The 23,545-nt window shown below is 57.1% G+C and overlaps 1 protein-coding gene across 4 annotated transcripts in view; it reads right to left on the minus strand.

The window, feature by feature from the left end:
- The window catches only part of ADAMTS14 (ADAM metallopeptidase with thrombospondin type 1 motif 14), a 72,666-nt gene that overhangs the window by 18,537 nt on the left and 30,584 nt on the right, over positions 1–23,545 (minus strand). For 3 of the 4 annotated variants that reach the window (XM_032841169.1, XM_032841160.1, XM_032841150.1), the window contains exons 5-12: positions 11,496–11,579; positions 10,627–10,774; positions 9,937–10,042; positions 8,029–8,172; positions 7,499–7,631; positions 6,057–6,170; positions 3,653–3,801; positions 1,505–1,680 (exon numbers count right to left, since the gene is read on the minus strand). In XM_032841169.1, the coding sequence (XP_032697060.1) occupies positions 1,505–1,680; positions 3,653–3,801; positions 6,057–6,170; positions 7,499–7,631; positions 8,029–8,172; positions 9,937–10,042; positions 10,627–10,774; positions 11,496–11,579 (1,054 nt within the window). Of the gene's footprint in view, positions 1–1,504; positions 1,681–3,652; positions 3,802–6,056; positions 6,223–7,498; positions 7,632–8,028; positions 8,173–9,936; positions 10,043–10,626; positions 10,775–11,495; positions 11,580–23,545 lie in introns of all 4 variants that reach the window. The other variant, XM_032841165.1, reaches the window with a different exon arrangement.

Here is a 23,545-nt window from a genome sequence, read left to right on the forward strand (position 1 = left end):
CTCTGGGCCGTTGATGTCCTTAAAAGAAGGTTCCAGAGAACATATAAACATTTGCTTTATTTCTTAGAAAAAGGGAGGCTGGGGCTTAACTAACTTTCTGGAAGTTGTCGAAAAGTCCTGGGAAAACCCAAGGTCCAGCTGCCCCAGGGGCCTTGAAGGGGGCTTGTTTGGATCTGAATGGATCTGCAAGGCTTTCAAAGCAAGCCAGCCCCTCAGCTAAATTTTTAATGAACCATCTGGCTCCCTCCTCCTGGTCCCTGAGCTCCCAGGATACATCTTGCCCCAGTACTCAGGGCTCAATCCAGAACCATAGCTTCCAATAACACTTCGGATTTCATGCACAAGAGCCAGATTCCTGGTGGGATCTGAGCCAGGGGGAGAGGCATAGGAGACCCTAACCTTTCTGAAGGGTTAGGGACCCTGACCAATGCGACCCAGGCCAGCAGCTCTCTGGGCAGCCATGAAAGCCAGCCGACAGTGTCAAGGGACTGGCAAACTCCCTAATGTGGGAAGAATTCAAAGCAGAGGGAAAATAATCTCTATCATTCATGTTCCAGAGAAATCTGTGCCCTGGTGTGCAATGGACAGGCCTTTGAGTTCCCTTCCAGCATGAAGACTGTCATTCTAACTATGAGCTGAACTACCAAGGGTCTTGTAATTAACTCTTTTGGAACCAGGGCTACAAAGAGGTGGCCTGGGGCTCAGGAGAGGAAAGGCCATTCTAGTAGGTGCCATCTGAGGCCGAGAGCTGTGTGGCAGGGGTTGTCTATCGAGGACCGTGGAGAGGCTGGCAGGCCGAGAGGACACAGAGGTCCATGAAGGGTCCTTCCAGCCTGAAGGCTCTAAGACGCCTCGAACCGCAGCCCTTCACTGGCATCTCTCTGCCTTTAGGAGAGCCATCAATGGAAAGGTCCTGGCCCTGGCACAGTCCCAAAATTCAGTTCCTCTGCATGAGTCCTGGGGCCTGTGTCTATCCCAGAGCAGCCAGGAGGGAGTCAGTATCAGGATCCCAGGGACTCTCATCCGCCTGCCTTTCAAATCCTCTTCGTTAACTGCTCAAACAGTAGCACGGTTAGTAGAACCTAGAAACACAGTAGAAACTAGGGCAGAGCCTCTAGGGACGGTGGTCACGCAAAGCCAGGGCACCTGCACCCGTAGAGTGCCTTCTTGTACACATACGGACCCATGTCAGGGGCACCAACCCAACGGCCAACACTGCCACCGGCCTCAACGGCACCTCGGGGTGAAGGGTCCATGGTTCGGGGGGTTTTCCCTGCCAGAGAACAGTCAGCATAAATGCACAAATCAGGGATGGCTTTAATGAGGACTGCTGGCCCCAAGGCACACGGCACAAGGGCCTGCCTATTGCATGTCCCTTATGGTGCCCCGACTGTCCCTCCACCTCCACTGGCAGCCCCAGTCATGGGAGGCCCCTGCCCCCAGGAAGACAGGGACCCAGCAGACACCCAAGGACATGAGGGGGTTGGGGGAGAGGCTCACTCACCGTCCTCAGGCTCATAGGGGAGCCAGCTGTGCTTGGCGTTCTGGTGGACGTAGTAGGAGTTGCGCTTGGCACACTGCTGGGCCCGGAAGTCCTCATAGGGCCCAGGGCACTCCTCGCTGTTGCATATCTGGTACTGGAACTCGGGCCCTGAACACAGGCGGCCTCCGTAGGCTGGGCTGCAGCGGGCACAGAAGGACCAGGTGACCTTGATGGAAGGCTGGGGAGGGCCAGGCTTCCCACATGGCCACCGCTGGCAGCTCAGGCTTTGAGAGGAACACTGGTAACTTAGCAACTAGAGAGGAACCCCCACAGCGGGGGCTGCTGGGCTCAGAGCCCTCCCAGATTCCTCTTGCCTCACCCCTCGGGCACGTGCATCCCTGTTCCACTGTTGGGGGGTGGGGCACGGTGAGCTGAGAAACGGGGCGGGGACAGGGACAACTGACTCGCCGACCGGCTGGGAAACAAACCAGTCTTACTCATCTTTGTACTCATCTTTCAACCATTGCACAGGGCCTGGTACACAGTCGGCACTCAAAGCATGCCTCCACAATTCCAGCTCCCACCCGCTTCCGCTTCACCTCATGATAAACTAAGGATCGGTAGAGAGAGACATGGGTCTGGAACCAGAAGGCTGCGGCTAGATCGAACCCCCAGTCCCACCCATGCAAATCTCGGCCAAGTCACCCAGCCTTGCTGCACCACTATTTCCTCTTTTTTTCTTTTTATTTATTTTTTATTACGTTCGGTTAGCCACTGTATAAGTACATCATTGGTTTTTGGTGTCACGTTCAATGATTCATTAATGACATATGACACCCAATGCTCATCACAACACGTGCCCTCCTTAATACCCTCTTTAAAGGTGGGACTGGGGTACAGCTTCTCTTGCCCACCTCCTGGTTTGTCTGTGAAGAATAAATAAGAAAAGGTGTTTAAAGCGATCTGTATTCTCTTCTCTGTTACGTGAAGAAGATTGGGTAGGATTAATCGATGCAAAGCCTCCAAGCATAGGCTCCTGGTACAGTGCTCACAGAGCCGGGGGCATCACACGGGTGTGTGCTCAGCATCCCAGCTGCCCTTCGTTAGTGCTTAATCTGGGCTGGGCACAGTGCTGACAGCACCCATGTTCTGACACTTAAGCCTCAGACAATAGAAAGAGTTACGATTACAGAGGAGTTCGCTAAATGGCGGCTTTGATCCAGGGGATAACCGTCCGTCTTCACTGGAAGGTGGTTTACTTAGAGTGGGCCCCACTGGGTCCTGCTCTGACAACCCGGGCTTTCACACCCCCAACAGGTGGAAGTTACAGGGCCGTTTGTTTGGGCTCATATTTGTAAAAGGAGAGCGCAGCCAGCGGACACGGGAATAGGTTACTCCAGGCGACAGGGAGCCTCCCATCCCTGGAGGTAAAGAGCAGAGTACGAAGGACCCCTCCTGAGGATGCGAGGGAAGATGGCCACTACCGAGCCACAGCAGCCAAGGGCACTGCTGTTCTGCGGAGGCTGGATACCCCTGGTTCCTGGAGCCCGCTGACCCACATGCCGCCCCCCAGCCGGCCCCCATCTAGGCCATTCTGACCAGGTGGCTTCAGCCTGGGACAGGGAAGCCAGAGCCAGCTAGCACTCAGAAGCTCCAAAAACAATGAGAGGGATCCCCGACAGAGAGAATAAAAGGGGGAGACACATGACTGTTCCCCCAGACTCGTGGAACTTGGGGTAGTGCAAGGCAGGATTTAATGACAGAAAGAGATAAGCTAAGAAAAAATCATGGAAGTTCTGCTTCATGGGGCAAGAAAGCAAACACAGCTCCTGAGCATTTAGATCAGTGTCTTCTCAAAGCTTAGCCAGAGGATCAAGAGTCCTGACCCGACTCAGAATCTTCCGCACACCGGAGTTTGAGAATCACTGGTTCGGATCAATTCTCAGGCGCCACACCTGATGGGAGATGCCAGGCCCGGGTGGAAGAGATCCGGCCCCACCCCCCACCAACATTTTTGGGTTCCCACCAACAGAATACAAACCACCTGCAGGGGTCCTTCTCTCTAGTGTCCTGCCCCCATCCCTCCCCGTGTGCCTTCTTCTCCCAGCCCCTCAGCCCTGGGGGGAGAGGGTGTCCCCTGCCCTGCCCACCTCAGCCAAGAGCACTCACGGGGGATTGTTACAGCTCCGGCTGCGGGATCGAACCCCGCCCCCACATGACCTCGAACATGACCCGAACTTGGTCCAGGAGCTCCAGCCTCCATCCTGGCCGTAAGTCTGCTCCAGCGACTTCCAGATGCAGTGACCTTTAAAGCACCACTGGGAGGGAACAGAGGGAACGAGGTTACCCTGGGGCCACGGCTGCCCAGCCCATGACGGAGAGTGCCCGACGTCGCAGGTGGCACAGCTGGGAGGCACCCAGGTGAGACCAGAGAAAGGGACATTGAGAGCACAAGCCTCAGGACTGCACAGAATCCCACCTCTACCATCAGCCAAGTGACCTTCAGCAAAGGGCTCCCCTTTCTGAGCCTATCCCTCCACTGTACAGTGTGGGTAACAGCGCCCACCCACAGGGCTGCGGGGAGCCTTCAAGGAGACCATGCCTGGCACACACGGCCCTCCAAAAATGGCAAGCAGTATTCTCAAGGAAGATAACCACTCCTGGAGAAAAAAAAGAGCTGATCAGGGATAGAAGACACAATCTTTCCATGCCATCTAGAGTTGATCTTGACTCTGTATCTCGAAACCCCCTTGCAAGGACTGCAGGCAGGGTGCTTGTGGGAGGCAAGCCAGCCCCACAGGGGAGGTCTACAAATGCACAAATGGAGGGAGTATATGAATCCAGTCCAAGGGGCCTAGGTTTGAATCCCAGCTCAGCCATTACTAGCTGTGTGGGTCTTTGGCATAACTTCCCCCTTGCTGAGCCTCAGTGTGCTCACCTGCTAAATGGGACTGTTCTAACCACTGAAAGCAAGAAGACCTACAAAAGCCCTAGCTCAGGGCCAGGCACGAAGGTGTACTCAACCGAAGTGACTCCCTTCCCTTCTCCCACAGGACATGTGAGAAAACAGCAAATCTCCCTGGATCTTTTTCAAGAGATAACAGAGTGGTTCTCAGCCTCAGAGTTACCTGGGCAACTTCTAAAACTCCATCCCAGACCAACTGATCAGGATCTCTAGGGGTAGGGATTTTTTTAAAGATTTTATTTATTTATTTGACAGAGAGAGACACAGCGAGAGAGGGAACGCAAGCAGGGGGAGTGGGAGAGGGGAGAAGCAGGCTCCCCACTGAGCAGGGGGCCCGATGCAAGGCTCGATCCCAGGACCCTGAGATCACGACCTGAGCTGAAGGCAGACACTTAACGACTGAACCACCAGGCGCTCCAAGGGGTCGGGATTTTTTTAAAGACGCAGCAGATATCTCATGTGTCATAAAAATCGCTCAGGTCAAGGGTACAAGTCAGTAAGTTTTCGTAACTTACAGCCTTGTACAACTGTCACCACATCCAATTCTAGAACATTTCCATCACCCAGAGAGCTCTCTCGTGCCCATCTGCAGTCTCTCCCTGTCCTGGGGGATGGGGACTTGGAAAGCTCCCTAGATGGTTCCAATATGCAGCACAAACTGAGAGCCACGGATTAACCGTCATGTGAAATGGTGACAGAAAGACCTGGAACTCTGGGAACCCCTGGAGCAGGTCCACCAAGTCTCCAGGATAAAAGCCCGCAGACATGGAGCCTCCTGGGCCCGTGCAAGGCCATGGGAAGCCCCATCCATCTGTGAACGGCAGACCCCAACCACCACCTGTGCTGGGTGGGTAGAGCCTGGCGAGGGCACAGGGCAGAGGGCAGAGGGCTGGCTAGGGGGCAGGTCTGTGGCTCGGCTCCCAGCTGATGCTGAATAAGCCTGGAGCCTCTCTCAGCGCCCTGCTTTTGCCTTTGGCTCTCACGCTGACCTCAGAACTACCTGAGGCATGGGAAGGCCACTTGATTGGGGTCAGCAGGACCCAGAGAAGTGCCACAAATGGCCCACGGGCAGCACAGAGATCTGGCTCAGAGCCAGTGAGAGAGCAGAGGTGGGTTTCAAACCCCAGGTCAAGGCCCTCAGACCCGGCCACAAGGCCCTCCGGGACAAATGAAGCCTTGACACGCACACATGCTCAAGGGGGGAAACACACGCCAGCTTGTATGTGAAAGGGGGGGTTCTGGGGCAGGGGAGGCAACACGTGTATGGGAGAAACAATGTGGGGGGCCGGGGAGGGCAGGCAGGACACCTGGAATCTTCCCTCACCCCTTCTTTGACTTCCCAAGTTCCTTTGCCTGCCCGCCCGTTCCTCATTCTTCTCATCCGTAAAATGGGAGTAAGCCTTCCTGCCGAAAGAGCTGGAAGAGAATGCCAAGCTCTGCACATGGAGGAAGCAGGTGACTGGTATGGGAAGGAGAGTGTGAACATAGGAGTTTACAGGCCAGGGGAGGGGGGCTCCATGCATACCTCCTGAGCACACATGCCTGGGGTGGGGGGTAGGGGCTCCCAGGGACCCGAACAGTCCTGCCACAGCCCCGGGCCCCACGTACCTGGCCAGGCGCACACTCGGTCCCGTCCAGAGGGGGCCCTTTCTTTGTCTTGCAGAAGTACGGGTTGTCGGGGCGGCTGCACCAGAGCTGCTTACAGGGCTCGAAGGTCTGGAACTGCGTGGAAGGGGAGAGCGGCCACCCGCCACACCGGCACTTAGGCTCCAAGCTGTCCGGCAGGCGGCCAAGGGGAGTAACAGAGAGAGGGGAGGGCTGTGGTGGACGCTGGGGCCAAAATATGGTCAGGGAGGCAGGAGGGTCCACGTCCCCAAACTGGACCCCACTCCCATGGCCTCCAGAGACCCCCTCCTCTCTCCGCCGGGGTGCCGAAACGGGGCAGGCCACAGCCCATAATTCCCTCGTTGCCTCCCCAGGCCTCCCTCCCTGCCTTTGCAGAAGCCGCCGTGCCACTGGGCAGGGACCAGGGTTTGAGGCTCTGGAACGCTTGGGCCTGCCGAGCCCCGTGAACCCAGTGCACGTCAAGGCTTCAAGGGGCTTCCGGTCTAGCCCAGAGCCCTAGGCACCCAGGCATGGCCAAGACTCCCACCCACCCCGGTCTGGTCTCACCAGGCTGTGCCACATGTTGGTGATCTCCTGTTTCATGCTGTCCAGGAGACCCCCTGGGTCTCTGCCAGCCAGAGCAGTGTCCTACAGATACAGCCCTTCCAGGCCCTGAAATCTCACATCCCAGGCTTTCTCCCCGCCCAGCTCAGAGACCCTGTGTCCCCATGTGGCCTGAGCAATAGGAAGGTGACCATACTCCATAACTCCTGGTCCTGCAGGATGTGAGCCTCTGCCCGGGCTCTGGCCAGTGGCTGTTCGATTCTCCCCAGGGGGCTCCCCAGGGACAGGCTCCCCCTGCCCTGTCCTGCAGGTTAAGGAAAGGCTATGCTCCCTTGTATCAATCTCCTAAACATGAGGTGGGAAGGGGGAGCATGCAACTGACCCTCTGGAGAGAGACTATGTGGGGACACAGGAGATTTGCACCAGGGTGACAAATTGGCCCAAAACATCCTATCAAATCCCTAGAAGGTAGACGGAGGCAGCTAGTCCTCCAGCAGGCCAGAGCCCAGCACCTGATCTGACAGAGGGACTGTCCTGCAGATGTGCTCCCCAGGAACCCGTCCAGCCAGGACCCCATCAGCCTCCTGCTCTCTCTGTTCTACTCTGTTCCATCTTTCCCAGGACTAAAGCATCCTCTAGCCACAGCACACACCCGCCTCCTAAGGTAGGACTGGGTGGGGCAGGTACATGGCAGAAGGAGGCAGGGCCGGGCCCTGATCCCCCTGCACCACCCCGTCACCGTGGCAGGTAGCACCAAGCCTGCGGGCCCATCACTAGGCCACTCGGCCAGCTGGGAGGAAGGTGCCCTGTGGAGGCACCATCAGGGTCACTGGAGGACACGGCCTGGGCACTCCAGCAGGCAGAGGCCAGCAGGAACTCACTGCAGAGCAGGTGTGGTATCCAGAGCCAAAGTCAAAGCGGCATTGCTCGTCCATTGAGTAGTCGACACCTGGCAGCTCCTGGGGCCGGGGCCAGGTGGGCACAAACGGGTCATCAAGGAGGCAGTCGTAGGAGCTGCCAGTGGAGACAAGGAGGTGAGGGCTATAAGGAGCAAAGACAGCCTGCAGGAACCGGCCCCGGCTGCCCTGTGCTAGGCGCTATGTCTTCCTGGGAGGAAGGGCCGGTTCCTGGGCAGAGGGCTCACTGCATGGAGGGAAGGAAAGGCAGCCTGCCCCACATTACTCAGGACCCTGGCCAGCTGCCGCATGAGGTTAGAGACAGCAGCTCGACCCACACCTGCCCCACCCGGCCTTGAGCTCCTGGAGGCCCAGGAGCTGAGCAGCAAGGCTGGGAATCCAGCACACGTGTCAGGGTCAGGGTGGTATGGAGAGAGAGATGCTGGGGGCAGGGGGAGGTGAGGTGGCAGGCTGCAAGCTCCCCTGTCCCCAGCCGGGAGGTGGCGGCGACCTACGGAAGGTAGCGGCTGAGTTCCACTTTGCTGCAGCGGGACCAGTGGAAGCGGTGGAAGGCAGCCTGCACCAAGGGTGCCATGACGCTGCCCAGGCTGGTCTCGTCGGCGCAGCCGTTCCCCTGACCGTCATGCTCCATGCCGAGCCTGGAGGGCAGGGGTGGGGTACAGAAAGGAGCCCCGAGTCACACCAGGGCACTTCACACCTGTGAAGACAGGCAGGCGGGCCAGCAATAGGACAGCATGCCCTGGCCAGGCTTCAGACTCTTCCTCCTGGCCTCAGTTTCCCCACCATGCAGGGGTGATGACCACCCCTCTGGATGGAAGCTGAAGTCCCGCCCTCCTCCCCAATGGGGCTGGGCTCATTCTGCCCTCCTGCATTCTCCTCAAACTCCAGCCACATCCTCATGGGTTCCGAGGCCAGCTCAAGCCCCACTCCAGGACGCGCTCCCTGGCCACCCTGCCCGAGGGCTGACCTCCCATAGCAGAAGCCAGCTGTCCTGCCACTAGCAACTCGCATGCCCTCCACATCTCCCCACCAGACCCAAGGCCTGCAAGGTGCAAAGACCGGGTCTCATTCATTTGGTTCAGTTCAACTTCATTTCCCGAGTGTCTCCACACCATCTCTTAAGCTTCTCCAAGACCCCAGAGTACAGAGCACAGAGCTTTATATGTGGTACGCACCTACCATAGTGATAGTTTAAATTGTAAAGTCTGGTTTTTTATCATTACTATTGAATGCCAAAGCCCAGAGGCTCTAAATTCTCAAATACTCCCAGGTGGCAACGTCTGGCCTTGACCACCAGACAGACACGTGGACTACTAAGGCTGTCCTCGTCTCTCCACAGGGAGAGGCTCTGCTCCACGAAGAGTGGACCATCCCCCTCACCTCCCACACACAGGAGGACAAACTCCCAGCTCTAAAATATGTGGACCCATGGGCTTCCAGGGCACAAGGGGACCCTGAGGATTCCTGTGTGTCAGCCTCCACACGGTAGAGGAGGAAGCTGGGGCCTCAGTGAGCAAAGGAGCTGGCATGGAGTCCCCACAGGCCTCCTGGGCTGACAGGGTTGGCATGGAGAGGGGCGTGGGAGATGGCAGGGGCAGACCCTCTCCGGGATGGCCCAGCACCCCCCTCCTGCCCAGGTCCTTCCCCCGGCAGGAAGGGGCCCTCACTCCACATGGGTGCGCTACAGAAGGGCCGGGGGTGCGTCCCTCAGTTCTGCCCAGCGGGCAGACGAGGCCAGGAGGCACGACTACGCAAGTGCAAGTTACCAAAGGAAAACCTGGATGACAGTGGGAGATTTGCTTTCTCCCAGAATGGAGCTTCTCTGTCCTATTCTCCGCGGCAATCCAGTCCTATCACAGGGCCTGGCACACAGTGCATGCTCGAGAAATACTGGTCAAAGGCATGAATGACTATGCTCTAAACAAAAACCAGGTCCAGAGACCAAGAGAGCCGGCTGCCAGCCTGGCCCGGGGCCTGAGACTCTGAGTGCCTGTTTATGATGGGCTCAGGCGAGCCCTGCAGTGTTCACCGAGCAGCAGTGTGGGCCGGGACAGCTGTCAGAAGGGCCTCGAGTTATGGACGGGATGAGTGATAGAGACCATCCAGAGAACAGACCGTTGCCTAGGATGGGACACGGCGTCAACCTGCCCAAAGGCGGGGCCACTTCTGGTTTTCCATGGCCCTGGGATTTGAGGGCCGGTCCCAAGGCAGGCCCAGAATCGCCATTGGGGCCCCCAGGTCCCCGGCCATCACAGCTGGGCCTTAACACATGGGCATCTTCCTTGGCCTCTCCCAGGACCCTGGGATGGAAGCCCCATCTGAGATCAAGCCACCCACCCCCACAGAACTCCTCGGTGCTCACAGCGCAGCCCGCCTTCCCAGTGCCGCTTACGCACACTTACACGTGGCCAGTCTCATGGGCCACCACGAAGGCTGAGGAGAAGCCATCCTCGTGGTTGAGGGTACAGCTTCTCAGGGGGTGGCACATGCCGGTGACAGGCGCATACCCTGCCGGGGAGAGGGAGAGGGGGCAGAGGGAAGTCACAGGAAAGCGAGGCAGGACTCAGCGAGGTCTGGGCCCAGCCAGCCACTATAGGGACATGTGACGTGGTCGCTGCCAAAGAGTGCCTAGAGGACGAAAGATCTTTGCAAAGTCCATCCCCTCCCCGCCACATCATAACGCTCCCACATCATGAAGCTCTACAGCCCCCCTGCAGCTTCCAGGCCACTGTCATCCCCTCCTCTGATCCAGGCAGTGAGATCTGCAGATGCCCCAAGCCTGCACACACCCGACTTCCACGCGAGCCAGTCAGTTGGTCAGTCAACGAACACATGCTGCTGAGCCACCAGCAGACTCAGCCAAGACCGCAGGGGCCAGAATGGGGACCCATTCACTTCCCTGATCTCCAGGAAACCACCTCAAGCTTACCCACCTGTCCGGCCAGGTCCTATCTCCAGAGTCCCAGGACTCTCTCTGTCGACAGGGAGCCTGGCCCCTCGAACCAACTTGGGGTGGCTCCAGAGCACCTGGCCCCGGGCCTCGGCCCAACGGCTGTGCACACCCGGCCGCAGCTAATACTGCAGCTACGTACCTGAGGGCCCGAAGTCCTGCCGGGTGAGGAAGACCACGTGGTCGTGGTGCTCCGAGTGGCTCGGGTCCTGGCGCTGCTGAGAGTGCGCCCAGCGACACACCTGCTCCAGGCTGCGAGACGGGTTCCCACGCTCAATCAGGCTCAGAGACTGCAGGGGCCAAGAGCGTCAGCAGATGGGCGATCGCCGTAGTCCCCAGAATGCAGGGGGCACCCGTCGCTCCCCTCCCACCGGTAGAGGACACTGAGGCCCACAGGACGGCAGAGCGGGTTCCGGGTCACCAGGAGCCCCAACTCCAGCTGCTGGCGCACAGCCCTCCCACTTCAGGCCCTGTGCTGGGCCGCCTGTCCGCCAAGAACTCAACACACATGCCCTCTCATCCCTCAACCGGCTTGCAAGGCAGGTGCCGGACTGAGCACTTCTTCCAGACTTTATGTTCACAGTCTCATTTTACCTTGACCACAGCCCCTGGAGGAAAGTTCTGTTGCTACCCCCTGTTCGGGGGAGAATGAGAGAGTCTAAGACTGCAGAGCCCAGGGCCCCAGCGATCAACCAGAGCAGGCCCTGTCTCCGTCACTGCCCCGCTCTGAGCCCATCTCCACATTGATTCCTCAGGGAGAGGGCTCTCCAGCTGTGAGGCTGTAGGACTGTCCATTTAGGAGTTTGGAGGGAATCCCTCAATCCCTGTGTAACACCCCCAAATGCCTCTGCTTCCAAAGCCTCAGTTCTAATGGTCTCAGGGTTCTGATTCTAGAAACAAAATGCTTCCTGGATGCTGACCAACACCGCCCCACCCCACAGCCATCAGGCCGATGCACCGGCCCCACACCCCTTCTCCCCCAAGACCCTAACTGTTGGTGGATGGGCTTACCTGTCGGTAGCCAACCATGATCAAGCGGACCAGAGCGATGTTTATGTGGGCTCCCAGGGACTCGTCGTGGTAAATCTCATCCACCTGCCAGGAGAAGCGAGCGGGTAATCTGAGGGGATTAAGCGTGGGTTAAGAGCCGACCACAGAGTGGGTCCTGAGCCGGGTACCTGACCCACACCATCCCAACCCATCCTCACCACGGCCTTCGCGGCAGCATTCTTAGCCCTACTGTACCAATGGAGAAACTGAGGCAGAGAGAGGCAAAATGGCCTTCCCCAGGACACACAGCTAAGGAGCCGCAGAGCTGGGATTCAGATCCCGGCCCTCCTGGTTCCACCTGAGCACTCTCTCCGTGAAGCCAAGTGCGAGGGGCCCCCGGTCTCACTCAGCCCTCTGACAAACACTCATCTTTCCACGGCTGGGAAGGGTCCTTCCACAAATGTCACCCGGGCCAGGTTGCTCATCCTCACAGGCCAGTGTACCCCTCTAGTTGCCACTGGACTCGTCTGTTCTGCAGGGCCCGGGGAACTTTTCCAGAGCAGATCCAAGGGAAACTCTTGGAAATGCAGAGTCTCAGGCCTGCCTCCCAAGTCAGAGCCTGTGATACAACCACAATCCCCAGGGATTCTCTGCCACGTTCAAGTCGAGGAGCATGGCATCGGGAAACTCCCTTCTCCCACAGCCCCAGGGAGCCATGGGGCCATGCCAGGCACCGTCCACCAAAGAGTGCCGTCCCTCCCACTCCCCTAATCAGGACACCCCCGGTACAGTGTCCACGACAGATGGACAAGCCTCAGTCTGTCCACCCCCAAGGACAGGAAGCCCCCTCTCTCCTGAAGGTCCATCCCCTGAGGATGCCCCTTGAAGAATTGCAGCTGTTTTAACTTTTTTTCTAAAGACACTTTGCCCTATGAACTTTGAAAAGTACAAAAATGGTGAAAGAAAATCAACCATTGGCCAGATAGATTAAGGATAACCACAGTTACCGCACTTCTCGCCATGTGCACACGTGCATGGGTTTGTGCGCGTGTGTGCGTGCACGCGCGTGGGCTCATTTTACCAAATCGTAATCATCCTGAATATACTGCTTATATGTCGCTTCTTTCATGAAACATTATTCTGCATACCTAAAAGCATCATCCCCGATGTCTGTGTGTGATGGGCCACGACTTACGGAACTGATTGCCTCATTAGATGCAACCCCAGGGGGAGGAGTTACTCACTCACAAAGTTGGCACACAGCACTGGTAAAGCAATGCAGCTACTGGGGCCGGAGTCCTGGGTTCAAATCCTACCTCTGCTCTGGACGCTGGGAGGCTCAGGGCACATCAGGCAACTTCTTAGGACTTGTTTCTGTTTCTGTAGAGTGGGGATCCTAACGGCCATCCTAGGGCTGGCACATGAACCCCTCGTGCCAACAACACATCTGGGAACAATGAGTGGGCCACACACAGAGAGAGGCAGAAGTGGGTCCCAGCCTTCGACTCCTGCCAGGACGTCTTCCCAGGAGCTGGAGGACGTTTCATACGTGGCCCTGTTCTCCCCACTTCCGCCCATGAGAAAAGGAACCAGCCTACAACCCACAAAGGGACTACTGTCTGCCCAATGGAGAGGAACAGCGCTGCCAAACTGTTATGTGAGAGTCCCGCAGGGAGAGGAAAGCCAGGAGGTGAGGGGAGGCCTATTCCAGGGCCAGCCAAAGACAGAGCAGGTCTCTGGCAGCCGAAGCCAGGTGTGCCACACACCGCTCCCCCAGAACGGGAAGCTGCCCCAACTCGGGAGCATGGGGACTTCAGAGCAGGCTGTGTCCGGCTTCCTTCCACCGGGCCTAGCTGGCACCCATGTCTGGACCCAACTGAGAGCAAACACCAGTGCCTGCCGTGGAACACAGCCCCCACCCATCCCGACACCTCAGCATAGGGAATGCCGGAAAATCCACTGGGTAGCGGCGTTCCCTTCCGCCCTCCTCCGCTCCCCAGCACACATCTCAGGGGCAAAGTGTCCAAATGCAGAAAGAGACAACGTCCTTCTCAACCATGTGCCCCTGACTTATCCTAGGAGAACTGTGTGGTAGAGGGGGGGTTCCATGGGGGGAGGGGCCATCGGCCACACATACATTTTCTCCCTAACAGAATTCCAACCTAAGAATTCTTTGCTCTTCTGCTGAAATCATCCTCAACCTGCCGCAGGATAACTCTTACCCAAACCTTCACATCTCAGCCCCTCCAACTCGGAACGTGGCTTTTCTCCTACATGGGGTGCAGTCAGCTTCTCAGACCCCCTGACATGCCCTGTAAGCACGCACACCAAAGACGCATCTGCGCCCCACATGGACACGTGTAAACCCACGGTTGCCCCGGGGCCGGAAAAGAGAGCAGTCCCTGGAATGCTTGGGTGGAGGCATCTGTAAGGCCTCTGGGCATTTGGAAATTCTCAGGGCCATTGTCTTCCTGCTCTGTCTCGCTCCAAAGCGGGCCAGGCAGATCCCTGCCAGGACTGGCCATATCCTTCACGGCTGTCCCCACACTTGGCAGGACAAAACCGACCCATCAAAGCCTCCAGTGACTTCTGCTCCTGTGACTGGCATCTCCAGCCCAGGACACTGTGAGGTCCTCACGTGCAAATGGGAAGGAGGCTGCCACCTCTCTGAAAGGGAGGTAGAATCAGAGCCCGAGTGTCCAACACTGGTGGTGACTGAGTGGGGCCTCGTGATGCCACCTCCCACTCAGGGGTAACTGGCCTAAATGCAATACTGAGCGAGCATAAAGAGACAGAGACAAGGTCTCTCCATCCAGAAAGACCTTGCTCGGCAGAGCACAGCACTCTGAAATAATCTAGCAACCAAATGTTTCAGGTGACGGGTGGACCCAGATCCCGGGAGTTGGGAGAAAAGGAGATGGGGTATACATGGGCTGGAGGGGGCGGGGAGGGCTTGCTGGAGAACCCAGAAAGAGCCTCGCCCAAGAAGGCTGTGGCCCTTTGGAGAAGATGGGCTGAGGTTTGGTGCAGGAGAGAGAAAAGCAGGAATCCTATGGAGCTAGCAAGAGAGCCCTGAGGCCAGTGGTGATCAAGAAAGCTGAGGCCAGCCCCAGCCGGGATGGAGAATTTCTTCCCAGCTCATGCTGGCACACTTTCGGCAATGCATGCGCTAGCCCTTTGGAAAATTCTGGGTGCCATGGGCCCCATTCAGCCTCCCCCACTGGCCTCAAGTCTCTCTCTGGAAGTCCCACTGACCATACCTGCTCTCTTCCTGGGGCGAGACGGTGGCCATGGTCTCTGGGGGCCAACCCCCCGTGCTCACGTCAGTCACAGACAAAACCTTCTGGGAGCAAAGAAGAGAGAGGACGGGCCACTTGCCAAGGAAGGGCCATCTGGTTAGGAGTAGGTTTTCAACAACGACAAGGGGAAACGCTGAAGTAATACCGTCAAAGCACCAAAATAAAAGAAACCGCCCGCCCATGGTCCTGGAAGCCGGAAACCAGCTTTTAAGAACCATGATGAAAGAAGACATTATCAAGGAAACAGAAGCCGAGACAGTTACACAGACCCCATTGAGGGGTCTGCAGCAAAGGAAGATGGAAAGTGATCTCCAAAAGGTGGCCTGAAGCACAAGAATGGACAAATAGCTCTGAAGGGGGTAAAGAAGCACGATTCAGCCATGAACGGTAGTCTAGTCTTTCCTCATACTACATAAGGGTGCTGAAAATAAAGTTATTCTATTTTACAAAAAAAAAAAAAAAAAAAAAAGGTGGGGTTAGCCCTGCCATTCCACATCTCCTGGTCTGGTCGGTCTCTGGGGCCCGGCACGCTCATTTGCACACACCCTGATCAGCCCCAGCCCTTGAGGAGGACCTTAGGGCTTAGATTCAGCTGAAGCTGTTCTGACCGCTTGCACAGGCCGAGGAGGCGGCTGGATGGGGCTGCCATGTCCACCCAGAACCACAGAAGCCGCCTGGCACGCGGGTCCCAGCCACAGCCGTGAGCCAGTGGATGCTGGGACCACAGCCAGGGGAGGCACAGCTACCTGAGAGGCTCAGGACCGCTGGCTCACACCCACAGGCGGCTCCCAGACAGGCTCTGGTCCGGCTGGGCGATCAAGAACTGGCTCTGTCAGCCTCTGCCCTCCACGGACGGCTGCCTCCCAAATGGCAGCAGTCAGGCCAGCTTGCCAGCTCTGGGGAGACCAGGAACTGCTTCCCCTGGTGGTGGGCCCCCGTGCGACAGCAGCCAGACACACCCACAGAGCAGAAAAGAACCCTGTGTCTGATCTCCTTGCTTCCCCACCTCAGCCAAGTTCAATGTCATCTGCTAAGACCCCCGGGTTAGGGTTCCACTTCATGTATTGGCTTAGGACAGCACCTGGGTATATACTAGAAAAACAGGCAAAGGTCAGGACTCTCTGTGGCCAAGGGGAGACAAAAGAGAAGAAGGGAGAAGCTATGCGATAACACAGCAGAAGCCAGAAACCACCAGGCTTACAGGAAGAGCTGCTGTTCATTGAACACCTACTATGTGTCAGGCGCCATGCTGAGGGCTTGCATACAACCTCATACCAACCTTATGGAGAGAGGAATTGTTCCCTTTTCACAGGTGATAAAGCCAGGGCTCAGAGAGGCTGAGTAACTCGCCCATGGCTACACCCAGAAACTCCAGAGTAACTGAGTAACTCCAGTAACTCCAGTACTCCAGTAACCCAGTAACTCCAACTGAGTAACTCCACCCAGCTGGGAAGGCTCAGATTTACGCTCAGATCTTTGTGACTCTTGCCACTAAAACTCAGCTGCTTTCCAGAACCAGTCCCTATGGAGGCCGGCTGGAGTGGGCGTTCTCTGGCCTGGGAGAGGAGATGGGAAAGTGGGTTTCCACACCCAGTAAACAGCAACACAGTTAGGCAGGGAGTGGCAGCAAGAGCCCCTTCCCTGTTCTCCTGTAAGCATGGGCAGGACTCCCGGAGTTGGGGGGTGGGGAGGAGCTTTGTGGTCAAGCCCAGGGAGCAAGAAGAAGCAAAAGAGGGTCTAATTGGGGTGGGAGCGCTGCATCTGTTTTCCTGTCCAAAGGGAGGGACAGACTCTGGGTGGCTCCAGCAGAAATGCCTGGGCCTCTGTCTAGGGCTGGAAGGGAGAGCTAGGCCCCCGGGGAGCCCACGGGAGGGCAGCTGGCAGCCTTCCCTTCTGGACCAGGCCAAGATGGGCTTCTCCTTGTCTGTGCAGAGACGGGGTCCAGGGCAGAATGGTCCCTGGCCAGCCCCGAGTACCCACATTGCTAGGGAATGCGGTTCCCAAGGAGCTCTGGGGAGGCATGTCCACCTGCCCGTCAGCCAGGTGCAGCCAGGTCCCAGATGGGAGCGGCCGTGCTGGGAGAGCGCAACCCCAAGGTCTCAAGCCCACCCCCTGCTCAGACAGGAGAGGACATGAACTGCCACGGAAGGGCTGATGCCACCACAGCCCTGCCCACCTCACGGGTTCCTCCCAGCCACCTTCTCCGAAGGAAGCACTATCCCTTCTTTTCTTTCTAATTAGTATACTTTTGATTTTAGAACAGCTTTAGATTTCCAGAAAAGCTGCCAGCAGAGTCCAGAGAGCTTCTGAGGGCCCCAGGCCCTGACTCCCCTGTGATTAACGTCAGCCATGACCACAGGACCTTTGCCACAACGACTGAACCGACAGGACACGTTATTGGTAACGAAGACCATGTTTGTTTCAGATTTCCCTGGTTTCCCCCCAATGTCCTTTGTTTCTGCTCCGAGACCACATCTAGGACCCCAGGTTACATTTTGTCACCACACCCCTGTGGGCTGCTCCAGACTGTTCCTCCTGATCTTTCCTCAGACTTCCCTGGGTTTTGATGACCCCAACGGCTTCGAGGAATTCCGGTGAGGATTGAGCAGACGGTCTGTCAACGTGGGCACATCTGATGTCTGTCTCACAGTTAGATGGGGGGCACGGGCCGAGGAGAGGAAGGCCACAGAGCTGAAGTGCCCCCTTCCCCATGTGATGTCAGGGCCCCTGGTGCCGGCAGGACCCGTCCCTGGCAAGGCTGACTCCCACCACCTGCTGGGACAGCGGCCACCCCCAAGCTGTGCTCTTCAGGACAAAGTCACTGTGCACGGCCCCTGCTACAGGAGTGGGAGTTCAAATCCACCTTCCTGGGGACAGAGTATCTCCATCAATTATTTGGAATTCTCCTCCCATCTGTCTATTTATTCTGTCCTTTATTTATCAGTATGAACCCATGAATATGGATTTCACACTGTGGGTTATAATTCAATACTACATTATTGATTTTGTTGCACCAATTGTCCCAGCTTTGGCCCCCAGGAGCTCTCTCAGTTGGCTCCTGTGTCCCTTTAACACACCCCCGCTGTCAGTTCTGGGGTGTTTGGGTGGTGTTTGCTGAGCACTTCCTTTCTGGGACTACGGGGTGCTCATCTTAGACACTCTCCGCTCTGATTCTAAGGGTCAGCCATTCCTCGCAGGAGCTCCAAGGAGCGTGGCCCGTTACTCCGCTCTGACCAGAGAAGAGCAGGCCTGTAGCGATGGCGGAGCCAGACCGAGCACAGCTGCTGCTGTCGGAGTTCACATCCAGCCTCTGCTCACGTGCCTTCCCGGGTCACTTATGGCTGTGAACCCGAACGGAATGGGCGCAGCCCTGCTGGGAAGACAGGCCGGCCACAGTCATCTGTCCTGCCCTTTCCTCAGCCTCAGGCCCCAGGACCGGCCCTCCATCCCCCAGTCCCAACCCTTCCAACAAGAGAGGATGCAGCAACTCTGTCCACCGCACGTGTCTCAGACGCTCTTCTTCCCCCATTCCCCATCACGGCGGGTCGGAGGCACTCAGATCATGTTGGCACTGCCCCCATGAGCAAGAAACTCATGTTGTTCCCGGGGGCTTCCCTGGACACTGTGACCCCTTGCCATTGCCGGCACTGGACCATTTAGGGGCGATTTGAGGAAGGAATGGGGGTCCTGGTTGACTGAAAACCTCCATTGCCACCTTCTAGTAAAATCAAGAAGGCATCCCCATTTCAAACAGGGGTTTGGAACAGGTTCCAGCTTGGAGGAAATCCCAAAGTGTGGGGCGCGCCTGCAGCCTCGCCAACACTCCAGATGGCACCGGGAAATGCTGTGCGGGGAAGCACACACTTGGATGGCTCCGTGCGGAAAGGGACTTGGACAAGGAATGCTCCAAATTGAGGAAGCGAAGGGAACACTTTACTCTCCCACATGTCACATCTATGTGTGTACACAAGTAATACGTGATAAACACCTAAGTCTCGATCAAGTTAAAAGGGCTCTTCCAAAATGTGCAAATAAACATTCTAAGTGATAAGGAAACATCTTTATCAGAGTTTAACAGGTAGTACTTTCTTTTTTTAAGATTTATTTATTTATTTTAGAGAGAGAGGGAGTGAGCGCATGTGAGCAGGGGGAGGGGGTAGAGGGAGAGACAATCCGGAAGCAGACGCCCTGCCAAGCACAGAGTCCGACACAGGACTCAATCCCAGGACCCTGAGTTCATGACCTGAGCCGAAGACAGATGCTTAAGCAACCGAGCCACCCAGGCGCCCCACTTTTTCTGCTTCTTAACTACATAGAATAACAAGAGCATCTGACAATCGATGTGCTCAATTTTGATGAAATATGGCAAGTACGTGCCCCACACATGACGTGTGGACTCCTCTGTGTGTGCTCATGTGATATGGTACACGTATCTACACACACATACACATCCATGTTAAACACACAGGTGACCAGATGTGGGCGCTTGCACACACGCATGCATGGAAACAAGCCTTCTCTCTGTGGGGTGTGCACCGTGTGGGGCTGTGCATCAGTAATCCTCCGAGGCCTACAGCCCAGGATCCCTGCCACCCAGCGCCCCCAGCATAGGGCTAACCCAGGCGGTGGCCAGAGTGGGCCCCGGTTTCCCCCGGGGCTGGGATGCTGAGTCCCAGCCAGTGCACTGCGCTCACTCCCATACCCCGTGGGCAGGCCCTGCCTCGGAGGTCCCCAGTGAGATCTTGGAGGCTGAGGCTCCCAGGGCCTGCAGGCTGGCCTGAGCCACTCGACCACTCAGCCCACCTCACAGGCTAGCTGCTCGGGCAGGAGGGCTCCAGGGCGCATGGGGACGGACCACCCAGCCCCGGAAAGCCCCTTTCATGGGTCCTCAGTGCTCAGCACATACCCCCAGTGACCTGTCTCCAAAACACAGCAGCCTCTCTGTCCCAGGTCAGCCTCTCGGAGAGTGAAGAGAAGCACCGTGGAGACCTGGAAAGACCCAAAGTGCCCATGACCTCACCCCGCCAAGCCCAACTCTCTCACCCGAGTGTAGACAAACCAACCTTGCAGAGAAGCCCCGGAGAACAGACGGTGAGGCCAACGTCAAGCGTCTGGGACAGCGCCTAGAACCTGGATGTGGTCAATCAGTGGCATCTCTCGGTCAGTTTAGAACCTCCGCTTCCCGATTTGGGAGGCGAGGACAGGTCCATCAGGCGGGCCCGGGATGGGGATTTCAGGCGTGTGACCTCCCTTCCAGCAGCTGGGATGCCAGGCTGTCGACCACAAGCTCTCCCCACCGTGAGGGATACTCATGGTAATTAGGGCTCAGAACCCTAGCATTGGTGCTTCTGTGAGAAGCACCGTTCTCTGCCTGGGGGGCCTACTCTGGAAAAGCGAATGCCAGCAAATGGGAACTGACACTAACACCTCTGGGCCGGCCCCCTGGCCCCCAGGGCCACTCAGGTTTGGGGTGTCCCATGCATGTTAGGACGTTAAACAGCCAGCACACGGGCTCCTCGGGGATGTCAGACACCTCCCATCCCCTCCGGCTGGGATAACCAAAAAATATCTCCAAACCCTCCCAAGAGTCCCCTGGGAGGCAACACTGCCCCCATGAAGAACCATGACCTTAAAGTAAGAAGATTTTTGCTTTCTGTTTTGGGGGGTCTCTGAGTGCCCTGAAGGAGCAGTGGAAAGCTTTTTGGAGAGAGAGACGAGAGAAGAGAAAGAATCCACAAGAGAGGGAGGGGGAGGATTCACGTCCTTCCAGTGAGCAGGGAGGACGACTGCTCCGGAGGCTGGCGTATCCCCAAATGGAGGAGGGCTGGCGAAACAACGCTCTCTCGGTACGAAAATGGTGTTTCCGTGGTGTTCCAAACCGGACTTTATAATGAATATTTAATAGAGTGATGTGCCAAGAGAATGCCACCCTCCCGGGCTGAGGCTACCAAGGCCCTGGTCTGACAGCCATCTGGACCCCGCTTTCCCAGCAGGACCTCTGGGAGGCCTCAGGAAGGGGCCCCAAAGCAGGTCAGAGCGGGGGGACCCACTCAAGAGACACCAGGCAATGTCTCTCCAGCAACCACGTCCAACACCTTTGTGGTGGCAGCATGGCCCGGCAGGGTAGAGAGCAAGGTAGGCAACGAGCCTGCCACCCCGAGTGGGCTGCCGAGAAGGTTCCCGCTGTAGACCAGCTCGGTGAGGACCAACAGAAGGGCTTCTGTATCTCCTCGCCCTCCCTCCGCTCTGACCTCGGAGGAACACCCTGTCCAAGGAAGTCCTCGCCCCAGAGGTTGGGTGTGTCGCCCCAGGCAAGGAGAGGGCCCCTGACAGTGCCTGCCTCTCTCCACGGCCCTGGCCGGAGCATCTGGCCACAGCTAGGAGCCAAGAGGAGGAAGCCAGCCCAGGGGTGAAGCCTCAGAATCCTGACTCGGATACAAAGATCCATCTGCGGGGGACAGGCAGCACTGTCCCCACCTCCCAGGCCGGGGGGCTGGGATCCTCCCCCGCCTCCTCCTCAGAGCTGCTCCCCACCATGTTCTACCACAGCAGCAGTGGGGGGAAAGCACGAACTTCGGGATCAGACAGATCTGGGTTTGAATCCTAACTCAGCCACTTACTAGTCTGAGCCAAGTCACTTGGCTTCTGGGAGCCACAGCTGTCAAAGGAATGCCACTGGCCTGAGGCCACAGTAAGGATTCACGGCGCCTTTCTCTGAGGTTCTCAGCCCTGTGCCTGACATGTGGTAGGTACTGGAATGATACTGTGGTATTTGAGAAAGTGCAGAGTCCCTGTCCTCAGAGTCTTTCTGTGGGCCCGTCACAGCCTCAGCTGGCTCTGGGGCCATCCTCTCCTCCTTCAAATCTATGCTGGTGCCCCTGTCAGGTGCTGTTCGCCACTCCTGTCTGTGCCAGGGCCCAGCTACTGCCTCGGGGACCTCTGCCAGCCTGACTGTCCCCTCATTCCTGCATTCGCAACCCCGCTGTGCATGGTAGCATCCTCACCGGGCCCACACGCTCCACATCACCAAACCGCTCCACCCCCAGCCTGAGGCAGCCTCAGCTCCAAACCACTCCAGAAATCCTCTCCCCCCAGTCCACAGGGAGGGCTGCCTCCTCTAAGCAACTTCAGCACTGCCCCCAAATCATTCCATGGGCCGAGGCTTATCTTTGCATCCAGACCGAAGCTTCTAGAATGTGAGCCTGTCTGTCATCCTAGGCATACGCCAGGCACTCACTACCTGCTGAACACAACTGCTCCTTCTGTTTCAAAGCTCTCAAAATGGTTCCCCAGTCCTGAGATTTGAAGATGCTTTAAGGAAAGTGGCCTGGTTCGGATGGGTAAACAGAGGCACAGGCAAATGAAGTCCATCAGGGGCCCACGCAGCATGTCAGGAGGAGAGAGGAGGGAGTCAGGCCACCAGCTGCAGCTTTGTGAATACGTACAGCACATCCCCAGGGTAATGCAAGAGGAAAGTGAGAGGCAGGATGCCCTGAGCTCAGCCTGAGAGCTGGGCCTGATCAGATGGTTTGGAGCGTTTCACTGATGGCTTTGGCCCCTCCTCCAGGGTTAGCACAAAGGGTCCATACATCCCGGGAACAGGATCCCTCCCTGATCTCACCAGGACAGGCCCGGCCCCGCAAATCAAGATCAGAAATGGTCACAGGCAGGCAGGCAGGTGCTCCAAGGGGACAGCACAGGGACACCCTTCTTACCGGCTTCATGAAATCCCACAGGAAATTAGTGTTTCCAGCGTCCCAGCCAGATAAACTCCCCACACAATGCACGGGCTGAGCTGTGGGTCCCCTGGGAGGAAAGGTGGCCAGAACCCTGCAGCTAGGAAGTCAGGAACCCACCGCTCACAGACCCCCTGAGGCAGCTGTAGGTCCACACACAACATCTCCTCAACGTGGCGAGCCTCCCTTCCCCAGAGGAACAGGCCCCTCGTGGGGTGGAGAAGCTCTGCCTCAACTTCCCCTTCTGTTTCCACATCCCATAGGGCAAGCCAGCAGTAAGCAGAAGAATCAGACTTAAGCAGCCTTTCGGGAACCTCTGGAAGACATTTACTCTCCCCACCCACTTTCCGGTAGGCTATAAGGAGAAGGAACGTGGAACCAAGCCTCTGGAAATAATAGTCTCCAAGGTAGGCCACGGGGGCACAGTGTTTGGTGAGGGCGAAGCAGAGGTGCTCCCTGTCCAAGGCTGAGTCATGGGTCCGAGGTCAAGAGAGCCTGAGCGGGACACAGGCTTACTTTTCTCCAGTAAAGGTACCCAATAAAGTTCAGAGGACATGGGGAGAGACTCCAGGGAAGGAGGACTACTAGGCGACTGGCCTCCATGTCGGGAACGCCAAGACCTTGGTGGCACTTCCCACGCACTGGCCTCCGCCCTCCACACAGCTTCAGATCCCAGAGATTTAACGAGACCCTTCTGAAGGAATCCCATCTCCGTCTGGGCAAGCCTTTGGAAAACAGTTCCAAAAGTATACTTTGCTCTACAGAAAACAGTATTTCCTTATACGATTCATCAAAGACCTCGACCACTCAGTCGCTTGGATGGTCACACAGCCAGCACCCGGGGGTGTGTCCTGAGCGAGACTGCTACCCTCCTAACTCCAGGGACAGGGACGCTGCCGGTACATCAGATGGGCCACCAGACTCCCTGCCGTCCCTGGGACAGGCTCTCTACCAGAGACCCTGAGCAGGCCTCAAACTGGGAGAATAATTGTAACAGGCGCTTTGATGGAAATGGCCTTGTCCACAGCACGCCTTT

This window comes from Lontra canadensis, unplaced genomic scaffold (genome assembly GCF_010015895.1).
Source record: "Lontra canadensis isolate GAN:19392208 unplaced genomic scaffold, GSC_riverotter_1.0 scaffold3, whole genome shotgun sequence".
In the NCBI taxonomy this organism is placed as follows: Eukaryota; Metazoa; Chordata; class Mammalia; order Carnivora; family Mustelidae; genus Lontra; species Lontra canadensis.